At 37.2% G+C, this 26,750-nt stretch overlaps 1 protein-coding gene across 2 annotated transcripts in view; it reads right to left on the bottom strand.

Moving 5' to 3' along the window:
- The window catches only part of sorcs2 (sortilin-related VPS10 domain containing receptor 2), a 368,175-nt gene that overhangs the window by 167,764 nt on the left and 173,661 nt on the right, over positions 1-26,750 (bottom strand). For both annotated transcript variants that reach the window (XM_088629251.1, XM_088629260.1), the window contains exon 3: positions 4,884-4,983. In XM_088629251.1, coding sequence (XP_088485377.1) covers positions 4,884-4,983 — 100 coding nt within the window. The remainder of the gene's footprint in view (positions 1-4,883; positions 4,984-26,750) is intronic.

The raw sequence follows: 26,750 nt of genomic DNA, 5'->3' as shown, positions 1-26,750 counted from the left end.
ATTAAATAATTTAATGATTAAAAAAAAAATCAGTGGCTTTTCAGGTCACCATGCCTAACAGTTAACCTTTACAGTTAGGGGTAATCTGATAAACAGCTGAGTAGACACCAGCTGCTTGACAATTTAAGAGGATGGAATTTCCAATCTCTGACCAGTCAAGCTCATGTAACCAACATTGCACTTGACTAGAAAAGACAGCATAATAGCATAGAGAAAGAGAGAAGCAAATAAGACAGCAGGGATCAAGTTCTGGCACAGTAAATCTGCACCGTTTTGATTCATTGCTGAAATAAATCTTATCAGGAATTTTGAAGGGATTCATTTTAAATTTATAGAACTGTATTTTTTATCATTGAGGAAATAAAGGATTTCTCTCTTTATGTTTGCCAGACAGTTTGTTACTTGTGCATGTATTTAGATGTAGTTGTTGAAATCACCCTGCACTGTGATCTTGTTGGTTTAAGAAACTAATGTAAGTAAGACTGGACCTAGTTTTCAAACAAAAAACAGCTGCTGTAAGTGATGTTGGAGATGTAGGTGACACACTTCTGTCCGGGCCAGAATGTCTAAATCAACGCCTCGATATAGTGACCAGAAACACTGTACTGTAGGAGGTGCTATCCTTTAGATGAGACATTAAACCAAGGTTCTGACCTCTTTAAAGATTTCACGGTCTTTTTCATAAAGATTGGGCATGTTAACCCCACTGTCCTGGGTATATTTTAAAGTTTGTGTATGCTATACCCTTAGCTAACTGTACAAGCACACAGCTGTGGAGAAATGTTTTACTGCTCTACATGATCCACTGAGTAGCGGGTCTGTTGGCACATAATGGTTGCCTTACGAAACCCAGATACAACACCTTTCTCGGTGGAGTACTTTAATGCTGAATAACAGTAATTGGGTCCCATCCTACAGTACACGGTAAAGTGCTTTCAGAACCTTAGAGATAAAAATCATTCTTTAATGGAAGAATTACCAGCGAAACATGTAGGTGTTAGGTCAAATGTGGGGACAGTGGGACTTCTCTCAGATGATAAGAGTAAAGGCACTATTACTGTAGACTTCAAATTTAACATGCTAGAGAGAGAAGAAATCCGTTATTGTTCTCTTCCATTACTCAATAAGTCACTTTCGACACTCAGGTTTTCATTAAAGGTCTCTTTTTCTCAATTTCTAAATGAGTTTATAATACTCTTGTAGTGCGTGCAAAGAGCACCTGACATAACAATAATCCTTCAGAAGACACCTTTAAAGCCTATAAATACTTCAATAGATGTTAAAATATTACTTACCACAACAAGTTAATCCCAAATTGTGAAATTCTGTGCAAAATATCTTACACAAATATATGACTTTAGTCTTTTATAAAAAAGGATTGTGTGTTTAATTAAATTCATGCATGTATAAAGGCAAGTTTAACAGTAGGCATTTGTTTAACATCAAAATACAGTGCAATATGCATTCTTAACTTCCAAAGCCCCACTTCACTCTACCATGAAAATGTGGAAGTATAGTAACTGGAATCAGTAACTGGAAAGGATGTTTAGATTTCTAGACCAGATCATTCATGTTCTGCTTGTTTAAGGGTCAATTATCTGAACTTGCCTATGGTAGTAAAGCCTCATAAATACAGATGCCCCCCTTATTGTGCTTAGAGTGAGAAACCAATGCAATATGGTATGAAAGTCATCTACACAGAGCTGATGTATTTTCCTTCAGTTATTATTTTATCAGTAAAATGAAGAGAGAAATATAACCTGCTGTGGGCATACTGAGGGACAATCACTCAAAGTTGGGTGCCGATTCAGCACAGTTTGTTAAGTAGAACAAAAATTCCTCTAAACAAATTGAGTTCACAGCTGTCTCACAAAGCACAAAAACATTTGTGCACAAAACTTTCTCCATAAATGTAAACCCTGGCAATAGCACTTTTGCTATTCTCTCCACAATTCAATGTCAAGATACAGTACACATCTGAAGTACAGAGTGTGACTATAAAATTCCTCCTTGGAATTTGTCACAGTGGGGCACCACTCACACTTTGCGACATCACTGCTGTCAGACATGTCGATTATACATGCATACAGCATTGACTTTTTTCCAAGTTCACATACAGTAGCACCTGAAAGAGGTGAATGTGTCAGTGAATGTATTGAAGCCACAGTGGCAAAATCTGGGAAATTCATTTGCCACAACTCCATGTTAATATTCACTTAATTTCCCTGTTGTGCTGCAGGTTGAGAGTTACAACCAAAGGCATTTGCAGGTTTACAGTTACCAGGAAACGTGATCAATTAATGCAGAAAAAAGATTGTCTGTTAATCCTATCATGTGTTTGTCATAAATTCACAAAAGAAAACTTGAATATAAGATAAGATCTTGGCATTAATTTTGTCTCCATGTTTTATTAAATAACTTTGAAATTAAAAATATTCCTTGACCTTATTGAAATAAGAATTAGACCTGTCCAATTAGCTGTAGCATTCACCTAGTACCACATAGAAATTAAAAAGTCACTGAGGTTGTTATAGTTTAAAAACAGAAAAAGAGCATATATAGCTTGTATATTTGACAAAATCATACATTTTTGTCAAAGGGAAAGATACAATGTGATATTTGTTTCTAGTGTATCTTACCTTTCACTTTTTTAATGTAATATTATAATTGTCAATATATAATTCCTTACAAATGAGACAACTCAAAATGGCATGTCTGCAGAAGGCCATTCAAACAACTGATGAATCATTTTTAACACTATGTTACTTTAAACCTTTATTCACATAATTCCAAGAAAGAGCAAGTATGCTATTTTGAAAATCACAATTCTAAAAGATATTCTTCTGGAGAGCAAAGTTTATTAATACATTTTCATATTTGAGCTTTTTTTCATTTGGTTTTATTACTGACTCATCATTAGCATCATTACTGCTTCCATTTTGGTCTGAGATCAATGACCTTTGATTCAAACCATAGTGCACATCTTCATTACAGCTCAGGAAAAGCCATGAACTATTTCTCCAGATTGAATAGACAATAAAACAATACTGGCAAACTGCGTAAGAAAAAGAAGGATGAAGTGAATTAGGGTTCGATTCGAAAAATGGTTTGAGGGCTGTCTTAACATAAAAAAGGTTAAAAATGAGAAGATTATATGATGAGTTTCACAAATGCAGCTGACTTTCTTTTAACTGAACATCATGGTATTCTATATACTATAGGAAAGAACCATCATTCCCAACATGCCCCTGTAATCTGTTGCGAATGTCTTAAATCATTTATTCTGCTTCATGGTTTTGTGGCATACTGTAAATGTCTCTTTCATTGATAGATACTTGATTTTTTATAACCACGCTCAGATTATGTACTTTGTAAAGGTAAGCCAAAGACACTTGCTTGAAAGAGGCTAAAAAACCAACAAATAACCCCTTCGCAAAAACTACACAAGCTAATATAACAGCAGAATTCTTTACTACTATTTGTGCAGAAGACATAAGAGGCACTCAATTATTCTTAACGGTTCATAACATAGACATAGTTTCAACAGAAAAGCTACAGGAAGATAGAGGGAGGTGAGGTGAAAATGGAAGACAACTTTAAGGAGTGCCGACGTCATGCAGATGCAGTCAAGGAAGAAGAATATCAGAATGCTTAATGACAGGAAGCCATTCAAACCATCTGGATTAATAAAAGAGAATATAGAACACTCCATGAATTTGCGCGTCATCCTTATTAAATAGCACATTAATTTGAAACTTAATTTTGCTATAGGGTTTTTATACCTGTTTTATCATGTTGTATAGCGCTTATGAAGTGGTTATAACAATGTTGCTTAGCTTGATTCAAGTAAAGTGCTACTGAACTGCTCTACAGTGGGTTCCAAACGACTCCACTTGAGAACAATTTATTGTGCCCTTACATCCATTGTCGATTGAGTATGCCTATTTTTGTACATCTTTTTTAAATTTAATTTGTTGTGTTTTAAAAAAGTGAATTTATTTTGATGCTGAATCTGTAGAGTTTAACTCTAGCTACTATCATAGTTTAAAACTGGAAGAAGCAGAGAAAAGCAGGCTTATGCTGCAGCTCTTTCATCTCACTCTAATAGTCCCCACAGGGAAATTAACCACTGATTCCCAGACAATTAGCGACTGTCAATCCTATATCCTGATTATTTTATAGATTGGTACAGAAGCAAAATCCCTGTGGATTATTGTTTTGCTTATAACAATCCTGACTGACCTTTGGCTGAAGCTCTTAAGTCCATAAGAGACGTCTAAGACTAAAATTACAGTCAGAGTACTATCCTGTGACTAAGCTTCACTTTTTGTTTTTTCATGTTATTGTTCTCAGTATTGTGTATGGCCTGCAGAACATACTTTATTTTACACACAAGACCGGTCTCCATTATTTGAATGCAACATTAAACTGGGGTCCTGACTACTGGTTCATTAAAGATCCCACAACCCCATTTGAATGATTAGGGGTTTAGACCCTGGTGTCCTGGCTAAATTCAACTCTGTGCCTGAACAATCTGGGCTACCTACAGTAAAGTTTCAATTAATCCAGCTGGTGATTTTTCAGTTCTCCGCAAATTTACTAGTGCATGAGTAAAGCATCCTCTCATGAATGTAAAGCATTTTGGGATCCTTTGGAATATACTGTAAAGTGCTATTGAAATACAATTGTTCATGTTCTTAATAACTACTGTAGAGTATCTGCAGTTAGTTTAGGGCTTTTACCATTTTGATTAATTCTAATCAATTGTAACCTTAAAAGGTGGTATGTGAGACAAGAACCTTCGAAAATATGTATGATTTCGGAGCTGAAAACATGCACCATGAGGGGAATAGTAAATGTCAAATGTCTTTTGACAGGGTTACCTTTTTCTTGTTGGTGGGGCAGATGTAAAAGTTGGTGACAACAATTGTGGTACCAGGCATCAGGTTCAGCTTGGTATAAGTTGTTCCATAATCACTAGACCTACAAAGACACAGGGAAGCATGATGAGTTTTATCGCAGTTCAGCAAGAGTTCAATATCCATTTTAGAGAAGAGTAAAACAAATGTCTGAACAAGTTATAGGTTTATTTCATGCTGAAAAGAGAAGAAAGAAAACAATGTTTCAGCTGTGGAGCCTTCTTCGGGTGTAAGGGGCTATTTTTGGCTCGAGTGAGGGCCCTGTCAATAACATGGGGGTGGGGGTTATCCTCTGTTGATGAAAAAAGAGTGCATTTTGAGTGCTTGGTTCTGGAAATCAATGTCATCACTGCAGAGTCGTCGTAGCCGAAGGAACTGTGAAAAGGGAGAGTTTTTCGTGTTTGGGGTGAAATGAGCTGTACAGAAGATAGATGTATGAATCTGTGGTTCTGTCTGAATCTTTCTTACACCCGAAGAAGGCTCCACCTTTATTTCTTCTCTTTTCAGCATGGAATAAACCTATTACTTGTTCCTTTGCAGCCTACGCATGCTGACGCAGCTACTGAACCTGAGACACATATACATACATGTACAGTACACATAAAAGCCCAAAAAACACGTGGAATTATCTTACCAATCTAATAAAAGTCATCAGTCTATGCAGCATGTACATATGGGTCATAAAGATGTTAAGTATCTGAAACATAAATGACCACTTTGTCCCAATAGACATCAGTTGTCAAAGCCCTGCACTTCCTTGTGCAGTGACAAGTACAGTATATTGAGTGGATCATTTGACTTGAATCATTTGTCTGAACTAGAGGAGGCCTACAGCAGTGTGACAAGCCAGAGACAAACATTCACAGATGAGGGACAGCACTCCTTGTACCCTGGCACCTAGCTGGCACAAATCCTGTGTTTTGATATTTATGGATAGAAATCTGTTTAGTATTCAGCACTCCAATTCACTGAGCGTTACAAACCAACAGCAGGGCAAGACTTCTAATGCAGGTTTTAAAAATGATTATTTTTGGGACAGTCAGCTATACCCACTTACAGTAATCTTCCACCTATTACAATAACAAGAACATTAGCACTGTTTGGCTGCCACCGTGATTAAGTAGATCAGCTACATTTTCTCATTTGGCAAACTAATCGCAGAAGCTGGATCCCATGAAAGGGCTATTAGCAAGAGCAGTGCCCAAGAACATTCAAAAGATCAACAGAGTCTATTATTTTTGTTCTTGTGACTCTTAGATGCTTACAAATAAACAACTTTAAAAAATATTTTGTAAATGGATGTTTAAGCATTTTATTTAAGATTGTAGTGATATTTTTACTTTATTATGGTGCTTAATTCTCCTTTGAATATATCAAGAAAGAGAAACACTGTTCAGATAAAAAAAAGTTTTCCTAAACTATTCTCTATATAGTTAAAATTAGTTTTCAAACTACATATTGCATTCTAGACAGTTATATGCATAAAAGGCTACTTCACAATGTAGTTTTGCAGAACATGGCTTATAAATCATTCAAATGAAGGCTGTGAAAGTGTGGATGCATTATTTGCTATCCAAAAATTTCAAATGTATTTTTAGTTATTTCAAAGTATATGGATGCTACAGTATATGCTTAGCAGGCAGTATATGCTAATTAAACAGTTCACTAACTGAACTGTACAAACTATATTTTGCAGTAGAAATGACTACATGGTGCCAATAAAAACAGCAGCCTCAAAGCTCAATAATATTAAACAACTCTTAGTGTGATGAAGCTGCAAGGAGGTTTTTCTGATGATGGATGGGTGTTAAGAACAGAAATGATTGAATACTGGTTGCAAAACCAGCAAAACTGTGATATGCTGCTCTATTCATCTGCAAGACAACCATATTTATCTTAAAGAGAACTACAGCATTAGTCATGAGAATGAGAAACAAGAAGATTAGTATAAAAAATTGTTAAAGGTGAGATTCAGACAAAATGCCAAGACGGACTTGCATTTTAAAATTCAGCCCCCCCACCCCTTCCCCAAAGTTGCACATATACTGTATTTCATTCGTTTTATGAGCTTGGCTGCTGAGTCAATATCTTGCAACTGTTTCTAGTCATTTCACCACAGGTAAAAACACAATACTGTATCTTCAGTGCCAGAAATAATTTAAAACCCAAATAAGATAGACAGTGAAATAAACCCTTTCCAAAATCAATTTTTGGAGGACTCTCAAGATAAGCATGAGATGGAAAAGAATTCAGCTATAGAGAGTCTGTTGAAACACAGTCCATCAATGAGAATTCAAATATAAGTCAGTACGTGGATCTTCATGCTGCTTGTTTGTACGTTATGACCCACAAGGCACATTGGGACTCTCTGGGAGTCCTCATGGGCTGTGTGGATCACTAGGTATTAAGTGTACTACAGACATGGAGAATTAATGCATTTTCATAAAATTTCTTAAAAACAATATTTAGCTTTTTGGTGAAGTAATCATATGATGCTCAACGTCATTTTTAAATGCAGTTTACTTCATTTTTAAACTTATTTTTTGCATATTTATTGGAATGTGTTACTCATCAAAGGAAATGCCACTTACTATCGAATTTACTTTTAATATGTCCTCTTTAACGGTTGGATACTTGAAATTGTACTGTTTAGTTCTTTTAAGCATTTCACAACCACAAAATTAATCTTAATGTAAGGAGACGCAAGCATCATATTACTGTGTCTCTCATGACACACTTGTAGCACTTATTATAATGAATTAGAAAGGTCTATTTGTGTGTAGTCGAGACCCTGGAGGATGGACTGAATATCTACTGTAACTGAAGGAAATTTAAACGTGTTTCTAGTGTGAAAATGACAGGACATAAAAGTATGTGCAGTCATGGAGCACAAGGGAAAGTAAATGAGCATATACTGTACAGAGATGCAATAATCGATTGGGAAGGTTACAAATGTGCAAATCAATACCTGTGTGTACCAACCATGATATTATTTTTACCATGAAGATGAGCTAACAGTGTGTACAGTATATACTCTTACTCCTTTTGTGCAGGAAAGAGGAAAAACACATCCTTGTTTGAGTACGTCATCACTGTGTTGGGCTTGGTGGATGCAGAGGTGATCCTAAAATTCAGCTATGATATAAAGATGTCGATAACCATGGCCCCCACCGCAAAGCATTTCCAAATGCATAGGTCAGTTTTACATCACATCGTCTGTCGACATTTTTACATGCACCCATGTCTTGACTTCGAGAGTACTGGGGATGCTAAATGTAGATTGTATGCAATGGTAGTTCCCCACTGTGAAGGGACTTTGTTTTCCTCAGTTCGACTTGACTCATTTTAGCTTGAAATATAAGAAAGCTTAATAATGGAAGACCAGTTGAAGAAGTGTGCTTTTTTAAAAAAAATAGAGGTTCACTTTGCATACAGTAATGGCATGATTGCTTATCATTTGCTCATCAGTAACATGATAACCTATTAGTTAGAAGATCACAGATACAGGGTATTGTGCAACGAATCTAAACTACTGCCCATAGTCACAGGATTGGATTCAGGCTACTGTATATTGCAGAAAAAGATTTACTGCAATTAATACGAGAAGAATTTCATTTAAGATTTTCCCTCAAACAATATTCAAGAACCAGAAAAGAAACTTGAGAGAAATCAACTGGATAAAAACAATCACATAATACAAACAAAAGCTCTAAGTATCTCTTCAAGTATGTCTCTTCAGTTCTTGATCACCTTGACCTTACTCGGTCTTACTGTCAACTTGGGTATGGCGTTACAGTTCTGTGATAAATAATGCAGTCCTCAATGCTGGCTCTTTTCAGATGGAGTTATTTGTTAATCCCTGAGCTACGGATGCTGTGAGCTCAGAACATCCTGGGAGTTGCAACTTCAGCCGTACAATTTCTTCCAAGTAAAGTCATCCAAGTAAAAAAAAACACCTTTAAACATACTGTATACAGTAGAACCTGCTTTATATAGTATATACAATATATACCCACAGAGTATACACACATTATTTTGTTTTATAAAACACATTAGATATTAAGAGTAAAGCAGGTGCAAAGCTTATGATTCTTCCCCCATTATGCTATTTTTTTAATATAAGTGTTAACTGTTCCTTAAACAAAAACCTATCTGCCAGTCACTAACTTTTTTTCATTTTCACAAATGCTCTTACCGAGAAAAACTTGCTTTTACATTATAAGCATACCCCCATTTCAAAATGCATTGATTTTCAAAACCATATCTAACAGTTAATGTAGAAACAGCCAGCAATACAGCTACTCAAACAAATGATTATCAATTTTGTTATGCAGTATATACATACTGTATTTGGAATTTAGTTGCTCTAAAAGTGCACTTTTGATAGCACTGGATACCTCGTTGGTGTTTGGACCCCAGTGCTGACCACACTGGACACATCAGTGAAGAACTGTTTGAGTTTTACATGTGTATAACTGCATGGGTGAACAATATGTTCAGTGACCTAATGAAGAGCATTAATTTATTTGCAAATAAACCTTTACCTGCCTGATCTGAAGGTAAATAAGATACGTGATTAAAAAAAAGTAGGACACATTCAGTTGAATATGCAGTTTTTTAGCGCAGTCCTTCACGTTAGAATTTGTATTTTTTTAATTACAAAAAATGTCTTTCACTTAATGATGCTTTCCAAGTGACAAGTGACTGAATGGAGATGTCAAGCAGTCTCAGTACTTTTTGTATATAAACTATAATATTGGACAAAGCTATGGTCCAGTGCTCTTACCTTCTGCTACACCTTTCCTGATATTTGTTATAGAAAGGCCAAGAACTTTGTCAAAAACACAGAGCTCTGCTTTGGAGTACAAAGAGAAGCTACAAATCGTGTGGAGAAGCAAGAAGACTGCAAAGAGTTCATTTATCTACACATTGATCTAAATTTTTTTTATCCTTTTAGGAAACTTGGAGGATCATCACTTAACTTGCTATACAGTACGTCCACATTCATTGCTCAGGTTTGTTCAGTACAAAGTAGCATACTGTATATCAATCGTTTTTTACATCAGATCTCATCCCAAGTCTTCTTGGGATGAGATACATTTTAATGTGTATTTATAAATTCCTTTTAATCCTAACATAGCTCAATTACAGGTTAATACAGCAGTTACTACACTTTTCAAAATTCTCATACTTTCAAAGGCTCCTAAAGAAAGCACAATTAAAACTAAACCACCAGGGTAAACCATGGACAATTAGTGGCTGGAACTATTAAATACTGTACATTTTAAGTGAGACATCTAAGTCTTTATCACCAAATGTCTATATAGCTTCTAATGTGAGCCCTTTTGAGAAAACAGAGAAAGAATCCATAATAACAGATTTGAAAGGAATATTTGTTTTAGTACGTGTGGATGAGCTCTTCAGAAGCTGTTGTTTCATGTGAAAAGATGGTCTGTGCATCAGTACAAACAGATGATGTACCAGGAGGCGCTACTCAGTGATAGAAGGGATGCTTGAAGCCATCCTCAATAGATTTTTTGTACATCTTTGGTTGTTATTTCCTTCCTTAAATAAAAATGTTGGTGCTGCCAAGACTCTAGAACTGAAATACTAAAATTGTCCCACAGATGTCATGTGCCATGTAACTATGTCTGCACAATGAAAGAGTGTTATTTAGTGAAGTAAGAAACAATTTATCAGATGCATACAACCTACTTGAAAAAGGGTTGACATGTTCTTTTCTTTAGTCAAGGGATTGTGGGAGCAATATCCTGGCGTCCCTCAAGAAACAGCTGGATGTGAGTCTTGGGTCAATAAACTACCACTAAATACTAAATGGCCTAGATGTGATATACAGTATAAGCCATAAGGTGGTTTCTTATGTTCTTACACTGTTATTTCACCCCCTTTGTGAGGAAGATCTCTTGTGCTTTGGGTATGTTTTATAGCCTAGAACTTTATTGACCTTTCAAAAAATCACATTTTTCTTCCACTTTACTAACAACGCAAAACAAGATGGGCCAAATGGCATCCTTTTATTTTTATCCCGACTCCTAAAACCACCCTGCAAGTCCAACATTTATGCACATAGCCAGTCTGTCACACATCTTCAGCAGTAGTTTTGTTGTTCATTTCCATTATACTGTATACAGGTGCTGTACATATCCCACAGCATATTAATGGAGGTTGCAGTCTTCTTTTTCACTGTTCTATGACAGCAAGTCTGTGGTTTTAAGGAGACCAGCAGAAGGGTTTTCCAACATTAAGCTGTTCCTCCTTATTGAATAAGCTTATTCTTGAGATTCATCTAGAATCATTTCAAAGTGAATAAACATAACCTCTCCAATATGTCACGTGCCAGAAGCTATTGCATATTCTACTATAGACTTTGTTGATGAAACAGTGAAAAAGAAAATGCAGAGATACAATAATACTTGCCCATCTAATAACACGGTCTACAGCAAAACTATTTCTCATTTGGAGAAATCTGAATAGCTCTATATGCATTTTTTCAGGGTTTAATAAAAAAAAATCACAATTCAGCATCAGGCAGAGTGCCTGGTAGTACGGCTAAGGAGAAGGAATCTTTACTGGTACACAAAGATCTCAAAAAGGGAATTTACAGAAGGGTTTAGCTTTAACATGAAATGAAAACAACAAGCAAAGCTCAATCACACACATAAGGAAACATTAACCTTACATGTAGTAAACAGAATTATAAATGCCATGCTACTGGGTACTTAAACAGCTGAAGGGCCAGAGTTCAAAGAGCTCAATAAACTTCAATTCAGTTTATTCTCCTTGCTGAATAAAAAATCAAGTATATGTAAAACATTTAAACTAATGTATACCCCTGATGGGTATAATTAAGCTAATGTTTTGTGTGATTAATAGTTTTATAGGTATTTTTCTTTCTTCATTTGACCTCTTATCTTAGCTTTTAAAAGATAATATTCTTTTTACACATTGTTTATGTCCATTTTAAAACAAACACAAAAAAGCAGAAAAATTACCTGATACTTGTAAAATTCATTCAATAATGGACATGCTCTCAGAAGATAAGCTAAAAAAATAGAATGAAGTGAAAACTCATCAAACATATTGTAAGATATGTCAAAGGCTGTTTGAAAATATAATGCTGCAAGCAATTGAGCTCATTTAGATGATTATGTCAGCTTTACATAATAGCACATAATACTTGAGGTAATGATGTTAATTCAACAGTCATTCAGGCAAGAATACTGATAAATGTGCAGGTTTACTCAGTGAATATGTTGCTTTATGTGAAATAGTTTTGGCAACAGCTGAAAATGTAAAGATTCTTTTCTTCTTTTATACAGTGACCTTCTTGTAACTTAATTAACAAGAAATATAATTATGTATACTTTTAACATGCAAGCTTTATCTCAACAGTAGGTTATAGATTTCTGTGATGATCATGGATCATATTCTTGAAGAAAAGCCATAAAAACACTGCTGTTACTGTAGGAGGCGTTGTGTAGATCATACATATTCCCCACATCCCACACAATTATTAAGACAAAAATTCTGTGAAGGAATTGGAATCACGCTGAAATCACTTCAACTTTGAAAGGAAATGTGACCTCGGAACACCCTACTGGTCTCTTATTAGAATGTGCAACCTTCATTTTCACAAGCACCTGGCTTACCAGATGAATGGCTCAGACCCAAGTGCTCAGTGCTGTTCATATCTGACAAGGTTACTTGGTTCCAACCAGAGGGCTACTATCTTTATCTACAAGTGAACAGCTGGTCAGTTTTTTTTATTCTGGCTCATTACCATAGCACAACTCTTTGCATGTCTTTTCTGAACACAAGGACAGGCATGAGAGACAATATTCATAAGAAAGTGTGGAATGTTTATTGCTCTTTATAGCTTTGATGAATTATTTCTCATCTTCATTTGGAATCGACCTTTCAGTAATTACTTCTGGAAAGCAATTATAGTACTTCTGGAAAGCTAAAAGACTGCAATATTAGCAACCCAGGTTAAAAAGGGAAAAGCTAATTGGTCAAAGTATGGTCTCTAGAAAGATGTTGTACTGCAGTTTCCTTCTGATGCATACATTAGATGACATACAGTATGTAGTGTACTCTTTCTTGTCACTGGGGAGAGTCCTTCGCTGACAAGAACAGCCGTTGAAAGGATGGTCACCAGATCTTCTGCGTGTATTGTTGGAAACAGCAAGGAGGCCCCAGGCAACTGTTACGCTGGAGACAAGCTAGTTAGAAAGTGATGGACCCTACGTGGGTGATGAGGTCACGAGGAAGACGTTAATAAGATGATCAGTGAAATCTGAATACAAGGTCTAAACACTAGCAAAAAGGTCAAAAGCCAGAAGAGAGACAAAATCATACGATACCTAAGGTCCAGAAACCGGGGTCAAAAGACAATCCAAAAGTCCATAAACCAAGAAGCAGTCAAGGGAAAATCACAAGGAAGCTCAGCAGCAATAAAACCCAATACTGAACAACATTGGAACAGAGCGCAGGGTTTAAGTAGGCTGGAGAGGGGAGGTGTGGTGATGAAGGAGTACTGGGATTGGCTAATGAAGTCTGGTACTGTAGATCTACAGGTACACCTCCCCTGAGTAGATGAGGTAAGCAGTAGCGGTATAGGTGCGCTCTGGTGGCTGGATGCTGGTACTGTAACAGGCAACAGTTTTACAGACCAGGAGTTTGCAGAAATACTGTAGAAGGGTTAAAGGTCATGTCAGTAACTGTAAGCTGGAGTCCACATTTTTAGACCTTTGGGTTTTTATTTACAGTATGCGAGCTAGGTTTTCATTACAGTATGTGAATTTACAATATAAAGATACTGTAGATAACTAAATTTGATATAGCTGAGGATTGAAAAGGGAGTCAATCAGTATAGCTTTGATATTCAGGAAGTCCAGATGTAAAAAATGTTTGTTCCACTGATTTATTTATATCATCGTAACAGTGACAAGGCAGACAGTGTGAGACCAATGTCAAGTTTCCTATGAATATACACATCTCTGCAGCAGCACAGCTGATAATCTGTAATTTGCATTTTCTTGATAAATTCAGGGAATATATTTAAATGGGCACCCATATATTAAAAGGAATATTGAACACTTTATCAATACTCATTTTGAATTATCTTATCAAAATAGTTCTAAATAACTTCCCCTTATTATACTATAAACGTAATTATTTATAGCAATTAAAATATCATCCTCCTCAATGTCACTGATTATCAAGCTCTGCAATGTTTCTTTTTGTATTGTATTATTTTGAAAATAAAAAAAAAATACCCACATCTTAGCAGATAAAAAAACAGACATCCAAATACTGCAATTTGTCAGTTTTTGCACTAGTAAAAAGTAACGTCGGCATACTTCTTTCCATAGGAAATAAAATGATAAAATGATATTATTTAGCCAGTCCTAAAAAAATAGCCAGGCCATTGGCTATTAAACTAATATAGTGGGGTGACTTTTTTATACACTCCAACAACTCTTTGCATAAAAAGGGTCTCCTGTTATCTTCTCTTGTTCTTCATATTGAAATTTCTTTGGCTCCTTCCCCTTTCCATTTTAATTTAATTTTCACCACTTTACAAATGAGGAGTTTAGGATATTTTCGAAACAGCTAGCAACATATCACCCTGCAACTCACAACTGGTAACCCATTGAAGCTCAGCAGGTGTGAGCCTGGTCAGTATCTGGATGGGAGACCTCCTGGGAAAAACTAAGGTTGCTGCTGGTAGAGGTGTTAGTGGGGACAGCAGGGGGCGCTCACCCTGCGGTCTCTTTGGGCCCAATGCCCCAGTATTGTGACGGGGACACTATACCATAAAAAAGTTGCCGTCCTTTGCATGAGAAGTAAAACCATGGTCCTGACTTTTGTGGTCATTAAAAACCCCAGGGCATTTCCTGAAAAGGTGTTACCCTGGTGTCCTGGCCAAATTTCCCATTGGTCTTTACCAATCATGGCCTCCTAATAATTTCCCTCTATAAATTTGCTTCATCACTCTGTTCCCCTCCCCACTGATGTGTGGTGAGATTATGTCACATCATCCAGGTGGGGCTGCACATTGGTGGTGGTGGTGGAGGGGCATCCCCTTTACCTGTAAAAGCGCTTTGAGTTGAGTGTAGGCAATTATTATTACTATAAACATAGATTCTCAGAAGCAGTAACAAACAAATAATGATTGTCAGATCTTGTTAGGTGACAAAATTGTTAAAGGCAAAGTCACTCCAGTCACAACTGAAAGCATATTAGTCCCATACATCCAAAAAACTCTATCACAAAGCAATCACAAAACACATGCATGTACAGTATCATGTGCCCCGTGCCCCTGTGACAGAGAAGATCAGAAGTAACCTAAATCTCAAACCACTGGCATGGTGTTGTGTACATTATGTGTGCAAAACTGAGCTGGTGTTTTCAAAGAAAGACATAATTGTATAAAAGAGTCTGCATACCTGTCAAGATTATAATCCATCTTGTTTTAAATCCCTTATAGAAATTCATGTGAGGGGACTGATTTTAGATAAGAGAACAAAGCCACATAGAAGAGACTAAACCCCTTTGTAATAACTGCTGCAACAATTATATCCACCATCAGATGAGAGTAAAGCAGTATCCCATAGAAACCTGGATTAACAGACTCTGGGTACATAAAATGAAAACACATGGAGCAAGTAAAATCTCCTTTAGATCCTAAAATGTGCTTCATTAAAGATGTCACAAAAAGTATGAACATTTCTTGTAGGCCAGGGTGGGTAGATAAGAAGGACTAAGAAACCCATCAATTAGAAGAAAAGATTCCACATCACTAAAAGTGTATGACAGTATTTTGAGGAAAGTCAACCATTCTCTTGGCAGCTCTAAAACTAAGCAACTTTATAATGATTGGACCCATTTGAAGGAAGACAGATGAGCACTTGGGAACAGAAATGAAAAAGTATTTCTCATTTAGGCCCCATGAGGTTGATTCCCTGGAATCCAACCATGTCCTCAACAGCCTCAACTGAAAACTATCTTAATAGGAATGTCTAAAAGTAGGTCCAAAAGCTTTGGGAGTTGTAATGTCATCCACTGGACATGTGGCTAACTACCCCCTCCAAATTAAACTAGTAACACTTTAGTTTATATAGTGCTTTTTATCTCAAAGGTTTCAAAAGCACTTTACATCTTTATTCACCACTGAAGAGCAGCATCCACCTGCTGTGATGTGTGGCAGCCATTATTCACCAACAGCCCCCCAACACAGCAGATAACATGGAGAAGTGAGAAATTCACCTTCATCCGAATGAATTAAGTAGGAACCTTAGATAGGCCACACAGTCCTAGCCTAGTGTACAGTATATTTTATCTAGGACATTGGGATTACCATCCCTACTCTTTCAAAAAGTGTCATATGATCACTAATAACCAAATAGTCATTGGATAGACATCTATAAAAAATGACTGAGGGCAGTAATTGCTGCCAAAGGTACTGTAATTCCATCACGTACTGGCTCAATATTCATGAAATCAGTAAATTTACCTTTTTTATCTCCTTTGCAGTTTTACTGTTATTTAACCTTCTTCACATATCACAGTGTTCAATTTGACTGGTACAATGCTGAATGTAAATAAATTGTATCAATTCAAATATTGTACAGTATATAGGAAGTAAATACTTTTGCAAAGTACTGTACTTGTGGCCTGGCTAAAATGGGACTAAGATGTGCCTTCCTGTCATTGACTTCCACCTAGGCACTGGAGATCGTGGACAGCAGCTCGGTGAGGGATGACATCTATTGCCTGTCCTTTTCCAGCTGTCCTTGCTACTCTGGGCCTTCCTCAGCTTTTCTGTCACTTCAGTCAGATGCTTCTGCTATGCACAATAGCGCTCAGCCTGTCTGGATTACAGTTGGCTGATCTGTCTTTCAAAGTCACACACTTTGCTCTCCAGTCACTTCCTCCGTTGCTCCTCAGCCTGCAGGGCCTTGTTTTTCCCATTCAAAAACTTCAGACCATTTGGTGTACTCATGATGCCATGTATAATTCAGCATTTTGAGTGCTCTCCATCACATAAGTAGCCCGATCGAGGGCCTGAGGAACTCTCTAACCTACCCTCTTTAGCAGTATGAGTGGACAGCAGTTTTAACAGTACAGTTTTAGTGGAACAGCTATGCTCTTCCCACTGTTCCACAAAAAACTTCCTCATTTTCTCCTCCCCCTCTTGTCTAAACTGCAGGGCAAATGATTTTACTCAGTCGAGTTACCTGGGTTTATCTTTTCTTCTTTTTACTCTTCCCTTTTGTAGGGGATGCAAGCCATAGCCATCAGCCATCACAATAAGGCCCATGTTAGTGTGTTGTGGTGTGCCGCTCTTTGGATGCACTTTCTTGTTCTTTTTCTCTTTTTCCTGAGGATAGACTTGTGTATTATGGCCATATTCCACAGGGCAGCAACAAGAACAAGGTAGTGTATGATATCAGGGAAGGAGGGGGCCTGCATTTACACAGTAATATACTGTATATAAAATCAAGTGTCCATGATCAATGGTCATGGTCAAACACCGTCTCTGGCTAAAAGACATGGATGCACTACTCATGCACACAGTTCAGAATTTGTGTTAAAGTTAATCCTTATTGGAAGCATTCATACAACTGCTTAGTTTGATTAACCTGATTGCCAGGTTACATTGCTTACAATTAACAAAAGCATCATACTATTATTAAAGAAACTGTGCCTCTTTATGTTATACCCCTGCTAATCAAGCTATTCTGGGCATCTTCAAAGTCCAGAGAAACAGAACCTCCATACACTGTATACGCAGCACCAAAATGCATTTTCCTTGGCAAACGTCTACATGTTTACACCATCTTTATTTTGCTAGAAGCTTCACAGTGACAGGCAGATTGTTCAAGCTGTAGAAATTGGAGTATTTTTTATTGTAAGGCTGGTTTTCCAATTATAAACTGATTCACTTCTGAAATGTTTTCCTATTAGATTCACTGATTGGCAGCAGCCTTCCTATGCAGACATTTTTTTTATATTAAACGTCGGTTACTTTCAATTATGTATTGATTATGATACATTTTTAAAGCATAAATCAACTGGATCATACTTAACAGTCTGATAAGTTGACTACAGAGTCTGGAACAACATATAGTAGTTATTTAGCACTGTGTATAGGCAATATCTTGGTAATCTCCCAATCATAAACAAAGTAAAAATGTGATAAAAAATATTGAGTGTGCTTGAGCTCATAAAGCACTGTTGGAGTTAACGTCTAATGGATTGTGTTGGGGAAGGTGTTATCCTGACCTAGCCCTTACCCATCCTCTTTAAACCACAATCTGGGATTGCTAATTAACAACAAAATAGCCCAGAGCTTTCTCCTCTGGTCCTGCAAACTGATACACTTGAATTATATTAGTATTGTGTCTTGTTTATCAGCCACGTCACGATTGCTGAATATTAAGTTTGATTTGATACAATCTGATACTGCAACATTTCAGCACTTATTTTCAAGGAGGCTTTGTCTGTAATTTACAATGACTTGAAGCCAAAAACTGGAGTTGTCATCACTTCTGTTACACTTTGTGTTGTCACTTGTGCGGTCATGAACCTTTCCATATAAACTGAGCAAAGCTTACAGCACAATAACAGACGTGATGGAAATGCCAATCAAGTGGGAATCCTGTCCTTCCACTGCCCTTTCACAACTACTCTTGTTCTTTTCTCCCTCAAGTCATAAACATGCAAGGCAGCTAATGTAACGGAAAATTCAAGCATAATTAAACTTGAATTGTCATTTGCCATCATTCTATGAGAAGATGATAATTTACAGTATGGCGTTACATGCCTTTGTTACCTTTTCAGTGAATGACAATATGTTATAACAAAAATAGCATATGATTTTGTTAACTTGATTTAAGCTTTGTAATCACTGATCTCATTAAATCTTATAACCGGAAGTTTCTTCCCAAACAATAATAATCGATTCTGGACCCACACCTCTAATATCCCCAATGCTAAATTAAAAACCTTAGATAAAAAGCATTCTTGTCTGGCAGAAAAAAAAAACGTATGTCCTCTGCCCACATTATACGGGTTAAAGAGAGAGTACTGTATAAGCTTATGCTGTATTATAGGACCACTGATGACTGCATCCTGAATTTTGGTTTAAAACCAAGGTATTATTAACTGTTTTTGTTAAGAAGAACATTTTTAAACCAATATTTTTGGACTGTCTGTAAATCTGCATTAATAGAAAAACTACAACAGTTTCCTACGGTCCTTTAAATAACAGTATGTGACTATTTAATAGACCGCAGCTCTCCCTTCATTTTGCTGAAATAAAATTATTGATGTCTAAGACACTGAACCCTTAAACAACGTTTATGTATTCTTCAGCATACCTTTGTAATGACATTTTATTTTTTAATGTGATCCAAATAAAACTATTGGATCACATATTCCATTATGCTGTCTTTTCCAAAAGAGTATGTTTCTTCACTGTAAAGTTCAATCTTTTGCAAATAAATTAAAAATATAGGTTCGTGTTGAGTTTTGCTATATTTAGCTTTGCTATATAAAATAAATATGATTCTACTGTTGCATGTTGGGGATAGCTGCATATTTTAATTTCCCATTAAAAGTGCCCTATTTTTTGAATGTTTGTTCGGTTGTCTTTTATCTGATAAGATGTCCAAACTGATCCTTAACTAAATCAGTTCTTGGTTAAATCATTTAGTCAGCTTCCTTTAGATCATCCATTTTTGACAGTAACTGGATCATTCTTAGACAGGACAGCCTTCATGGGTGTTATATTGCAGAAGGGCAGGATGTAGAGGACACATTTGACACAAGTCTGCCCCTTTATTATACAGTAAACATCACAGAATTGAGAAAAACGGTTGTGAGCTGACAATATGCACTAGTGCCGTAACGTGGTAACCAAAACATTAGAACAATGTTGTTACAACAGACTACCACTGTGTGCTGACATAACAATAGAGAGGTGACACAGGCCTCAAGGCAGGATAAATAGAACAATACAGGTGTAGCGGCAATGCTTGTTAATAAGACAGAATTAAGCGTTGGTATGCTCCTAAAAGAGGCCCCATCTCACCCTCCATCTCTGTGGTGCAGCCACAGAGAAAGAATTCATGCAAGCTGATTTAAGATGTTTTCTTGTGATAAGAACCAAGCTCCCAGACGGGGATGCAATTAGCTAAGCCTGGCTATCATGATCAATCGTCATCCATTGGCAACTATCAGTCTAGGGAGTGCCGAATGGACATCTGGACTGCATTCCTAGGTGTCAAGAGTAAGTGACTTATATCTCACCTTGACCAACCAATCAGGGACTGGCAGGGCGTGGTAATACCACGTGGGTCTCCAATGCCCGCCAAACTCTCAACCAATCAGCACACATCTGGGTCTTGATCAAAAAGGGAGCGGAAGCTCAGTTCTGAGCTCTCCTTGGCCATTTTCGCGCATCCTCAGAGACAATCACGTGACAACTGCTGTTGTCTGCAAAAGGACTTGGACTTTGTTCTAAGCGCGAGGCCGAGGATCCCGTACGTACTCAGAATTCTACCAACGTGAATGCTCCGCTTGATCAACGGCAGCCTAAAGTTGGACCCTCGTCGACAACCTGAATAGCTTATTCAGAAGCAGCGCTGGACCGGAAACAAACCAGTTTCTTCCCAGGCAAAAGAGTGACTTGTGAGGACTCGCGGTCACACTCTGTGCATAGAGACTTTCTACTAGCCAGCCGGACTGCTGGTAGATCCCCTCGGAGCAACGACTGCCCTGCGCGCCGCAGTTAGATTCCTCCGCCCGTCCTACTCCAAGCTGCACCTCGACTGGTTGGCCGGTAGCCAGAGGACGCCGACACAACGCCCATTGGACAACCGCTGGAACAGAGGCTGCAACAGAGCCTGTCAGCTGGTTTGGTGTTCGTGCCGGGAAATTCCAAATCCGAACACAGTGGATAAGTAAACCCCATGTTCTACATTGCGTCTCGAGAATTCAATTGTACCTCAACACAAGTTGTTATCAATTTAATTCATGAGTAATGTATTTACTTCCGAGTTTAGAGTAACAGTGGGTAATAACACTGATTAGCGATTTGGTAACCGAACGATATATATTGACATATATTCTCTGTTGTGTATCTCTTTGTGTTTGCATCTCTTCGAGATTATATACCTTGTATATTGATAACCCTCACAGTAAGGTCTGCCGCTCGTATCCAGGCAGACTAGTATATGTTTGGTGCACAGTTTATATTAATAAATGTATCTCGTGTATTGAACCCGTGTGTGTGCGTTGTTAGTTGTTCTGACGATTGATTTTCTAAAAGCCCCAACGAACAACCTCGTGATTACTGCTACAATTAATAATTGTCTCAGTAAACCCATCAAACCACTACACAGGAAACGGGGAGTAATCTCAGAAGATAAAATTCAGGAGAAGTATCTTATGAGAAAATCCTTTTTCAACATACCAAAAGAATCTGTTCAGGAAATTTGAGTACTAAGAGGACCAGGCGATGAGCCTCTATTGAGGGAGCTGTTGTTGTATTGTGAGAGACTATGAGTTCTTCAATCTCCACTTAACTCCCCCTTCCTCCACAGACTGTCCCTTCCCTCAATTTCTTACAACTCTGCATACCTTTTTTACACCAAACATAACACTACATTAATGTTTAGTTTATTTACAGCTGTTTATTTTGGTGCCAGGACCTGATTTTGATATTCTTTTTGATGTAATTTTAACACTCCCAGCTGCGACAATTTTAGGGGCTCTGCATCTCCTTTCACCGTACGTACTGTAGTGTCAATTCCGTTTTAATTCTGGAACTGGAAGCACAGAATTTGGGGATTGGAGTTGATATCCTGAATCCAGTGGAATCAATCAGTTTCATTTCAATTCTGTTCACTTCTGCTCATTGTTCTACAAATGAATGAAATGCTTCAATGAAATGGAAGAAAAAATTAAGAAATTAAGAAGGGTAGTCACGAAGAAGCTTGACTTAATGGCAAATGTCTATACTAATAAACAGATTTAAGTTTGTGCTGTCCCTGGAAAGAGTCACCTAATTAATTGGGCCCTTAACAGTTGAGGGAATTGGCATGACACTATATAATAAAAGTAAAAAAATAATAAGAATATAATGACTTTGATTTTTTTTATAGAACCTACAGTAGGTACTTTTTCTCATTGCATTTAGGCTCACATCTTAATTAAGTGCAAATGTGACAACTGTTTGCTAGTACTCCTCAGTTGGTATTCTAAACAGGAAGTGTAGCAATGCCTAGGAAGTCTTCGGTCTTTGATCACTTTGATACACAATGTGCAAGTGATACAGTGGGGAACCATCGTGCTGCATGTAAACATATCAGTACTTCTGTCTCTAGGTCAGTTTCTAACTTCAGAAGGCACTTTCAAGTAAGTATACTGTGTCACAATTTGCATTATTCATGTTCTGAGACAGATTAATGAAGAATATACTCTATGTTGGGTGTAGTTATAACATTTTACTTAATGCACATCAAAATGCAAGTAGTAAATATTTTGTGAAATAGTTGAAAATGATTAGTTCTATTGGGTATCAATAGAAGCTATAGTAAATTTGATCACAAAAATAAATGGAATTATGCAGAGCCAGATTTCATGTAGGTTGGTTTCCAATTAAGATGCATGGCCTGTATCTTTGGTACATGATACAGGACATGCATTCTTATTAAGGAAAATTTTGCTCAGTATTTCTGTTGATTCCTGTTATACAATGTTAGCATACATTACAAGTGACCAACATCCAAAGGTGTCTTTTAACTGAACATTCCTCCTTGAGATAACAAGTGCTATAACTGTAAGCTGACCTTATTTCGCCAGCTCACTGATTAACTGATTATCTTTAACATTAGAAGACACAATGAGAGATATAGATATCCCATACTGAATCAAATGTATTCTATTAGTGTGATATGGAACAAATAATACGATTTTCTTGTTAATGGTGAAGTGCTGATGCTTCAATTCACTGAAACAATTAGAAATTTGCATAGTAAATTGTGAAAGCACTTTATGCTTTCTAGGAATCAATAATAAGTAATAAGAAATGGCTCATGCTCATGAATTCAAAGGAATACAATATCCAGTTTGTATTAATACAATAGTAGCATGCAAAACAAACACACTAGTAGAAATACTGTATATGTGAATCTGTCTGCTTTGATACAGATGGTTAATCACTCAAGGATGACAAAAATACTAATAATAGTAGGATTCAAATACATTGACTATAATACTTGTTATTGTAACTTCATAATTTAAATCAGTCTCATTTAGTGTCGGCATTGTTGCAATTGAAAGATATGTAAACACGGTTGTAAATCTTTCTCAAACAAGCGTCAAGAACAAAAGCTTGACAGGTCTCGACAGGTATAATCTAAACAAAGTGCTGCTGTATAAGTACATGTACACTCATGCAAAGCAGAGAAGTTGACCAGATTGTTCTGCAGAGAGTTTAAAAATCCCACAGGGAGAGGAATGCTGGATCAGGTCATGGCACCAAATCTGTTCCGCCATCTAGAGTATACAGTATGTAATGTTGGGGCATGTCTCAGGAAAACCTTCAATATCACGCTAGATCTAACCCTGAAGACTTCATAGGAGAAATATCTTGCCAACTTAGAGGACATGGAATGCTTCCAAATGTTTTTGGGGATGCCAATCATCTAATACATGAAAGAAAAGTTTGCTTTCTTAGTCCAACTTGTCAGCAACTATAGTATCGCAACCTCACCTGCCACATCAGTACTCACAGAGATTGTTGTGCTATTTATTAGGAATCCAAGTAGGGACACTGCTGAGGTATACCTCTGAGCACGTACCCATGTTACTCCAGCACAACTCGCCTGTATAAATGGGTACCAATGTCAATCTTTTTTTAAAAAAATCCCTTTTTAAAAAAAACCTACACATTTACATACAGTACACATTTACAATAGACATGGTCTTAATTGGTATGGCTGGACTGGTCAGAACAGTTGCATTTAAAGAGAAAGGAAGTACAAATTAAATGAATGCAAGTTATTATACTATTTACCTAAGCAATTTCTATCATTTAATTGACTGGGATTGAGGACAGAAGACGAACAGTCACATATTGGACATACAGTATGTAAAGAACTTTCTACATTATGTAGCAGCATAATTATGCAATGGAATTCAGAGTTCAACAGAGTTCATATGGCAGTGGAAAAGAAGCTGAGGTTGAAGCGGGCAGTCCTTGAGAGGAAGGATTTGAAACGTTTTCCGGAAGAGAGAAACTGAATGAGATTATGAGCCGGATGAGAGGGGTCTGAAATGATTTTCTTGGCACAATTGGCGGCATGGCGAATGAGATGAAATGGAAGGGATTTCACAGCCAACAATTTTTGCAGCTTTGGACACAATCCTTTCCAGTTTGCCTTTTGAGTAGTTATCCAAGCTCCCATACCAGACTGTAATGGGGATTGTCAGAACACTTTTGGATTATGGCTGTGTAAAATTGAAGGAGGAGTTGCTGGTTCACTCTGTGTTTTTTGAGTTCCCTAAGAAAAAAAACATCTTAGGGAACTCTGCTGTGCTTTCTTAACTATGTGGGCAGTGTTGGTGCTCCATTTAAGATCTCTATTGATGTATGCACCCAGAAATTTAAAGGAGTTTTTGGTCTCTACAGGAAGATTGGAAGTTTTGTGTTCTGGATGCGTCGGAAGTCAATGATGATTTCCCTGGCTTTAGATGCGTTGAGTAGGAGGTCGTTGTCCAAACACCAGGCTATTCCCAAGTCAATCTGCTTTCGATAAGTCTCATCATTACTCAAGATGAGGCTGACAATGGTAGTTTCATCTGCATATTTGAAAATCTTGACAGAGCCATCCCGAGATGTGAGGTTATTTGTGAAAAGGGCAATAGAGATAGGACACAGTCTTGGGGAGAACCTGTGCTGAGAGTCAGAGGGCAAGATGTCCTTTTATTCACCCTGATGTTCTGTTGGCGAGGTCTTAAACAATTAAGAATCCAATGACACATACAGTAGAAGGGTTTTTTGGCTGAAATCCAAAAAAGGATGACAGGCATAGGAATTTGGCTTCTCCAAATGCTGGAGTATACAATGGAGAGCCAGGTAAATGGTGTCTTCAACAGACTTGTTGGCCCTGTAGGCAAACTGGTGAGGATCCAGCAGGGAAGATGTACTGTACAGTGCTTGAGGTGTTTAAGCACTAGACACTAAAAGGTTTTCATAGCCACCGAAGTCAGAGCAACTGGTCTGTAGTCTATGAGGCAAGATATTTTTGGAGATTTAGGAACATGTATTATAGCGAATATTTTAAAACTGTGAGGGACTTTCTGCTGAAGAAGTGAAGTCTTATAAATGCTGGCAAACACAGGAGCCAGTTGATCAGTACAATAGCTGAAGGCTGCGGCTGACAAATTGTCTGGGCCTGTGGCTTTTCTTAAATTTTGGTTTTTGAAGATTGCTCATACATCGCCGGTATGGATGGAGAATGGAGGAGGCAGAGGGATAGACGAAAGTAAAGGTAATGAGGAGGTGTTCCCATCGGGTAAGATTTTACCCAAATATAAGTCAGAAAAAGCCTTTGCTAGGCTAACTCTCTTGCAAGGTCAACAATTAGGAATCCTTAGAAAATTGTGGTACAGTAACATCAGAATACAATCTTTCCAAAACTAAGTTTAACCTCATGAATCTGGTGTGTGTAGCAGAAACAAATGGAAACATAAAAAGAAAATATTTTAATTTGCTAAATAACACATCACTCCTAACTCAAATGGGTGCACGTGATGTTCTGTAAATGGATAGAACACACATTATTTTTATGTACAGTCTTACGAGAGGTATGATAAGCACTAAAAGATAAATCTCAAGAGTATTATCCCTTCGGTGAAGAGGGAAAAATAATCTGTTCTGTTAAAGAATTTTTTTGCATCTTTTGGTCCTGGTGCCTTAGCTTCAAATATATTGATTCCAAAGTATACCAGGACATTTTAGCCATAAAACAGGTGCTTCTTGTAAATAAAAATCATACTAGACTGCAAATAAAATTTAAAGGATGGCAATACAAAGCCTGCATGAATATCAAAGACAAAATAGTTACAAGAGAATCAAAATCATTATTCATGACCGGTCATCACAGTCTTCAGTAGGACATCTATGGTATGATCTGAAGCTGGCAGATCACAAGCGGTGACTGTACAACCTAGAGGGACTAAAGAGATTCTTCATTGATAACTGGTTGGATATCCCACATGAGGATTCTCAAGAGCCTTTAACAAAGCTAATCTCACATGCTTTAGGTTATCAAAGCCAGAAGAGGGCTAAAAAACTATCGATCGCCAGATTATGAATAATGCATTCCAAATTAAATATTTATATCACATATTCTATTTATACACACACCATGCTAAACAAAAACTGAAATATAACTAAAAGATCAACCTTGCAGCCTACCTTAAGCTTTCTAGGGTGATATCCACTTTGGAGTAGTGTTTTATAATTGTGCTAAAACAACAACTCATACAAACATAGGTGATCCTCTGTAAGCTTTACAGCAAGTGGTAGATGGTTTTGTGCAGCTCTGCTCTGTCCTGACAGAATTCCATCACAGTAACTTTTAGTATCAGAGCATAAACGGGTCCACTGCTTAAACAGGGGTGATGTTACTTCTCTAAATAATAATTCTGATTGGATTATTCTTGGCTAAGCATGCATGCAAAGTTTCTGCACATTTCTACTCTCGTGATTCAATATTAAGTTCACAGGTC

The sequence above is a fragment of the Lepisosteus platostomus genome, chromosome 1, assembly GCF_059453375.1.
Source record: "Lepisosteus platostomus isolate fLepPlt1 chromosome 1, fLepPlt1.hap1, whole genome shotgun sequence".
NCBI lineage: Eukaryota > Metazoa > Chordata > Actinopteri > Semionotiformes > Lepisosteidae > Lepisosteus > Lepisosteus platostomus.
The sequence above is the reverse complement of the archived record's forward strand: the minus strand, read 5'-3'. Positions and strand labels throughout refer to the sequence as shown.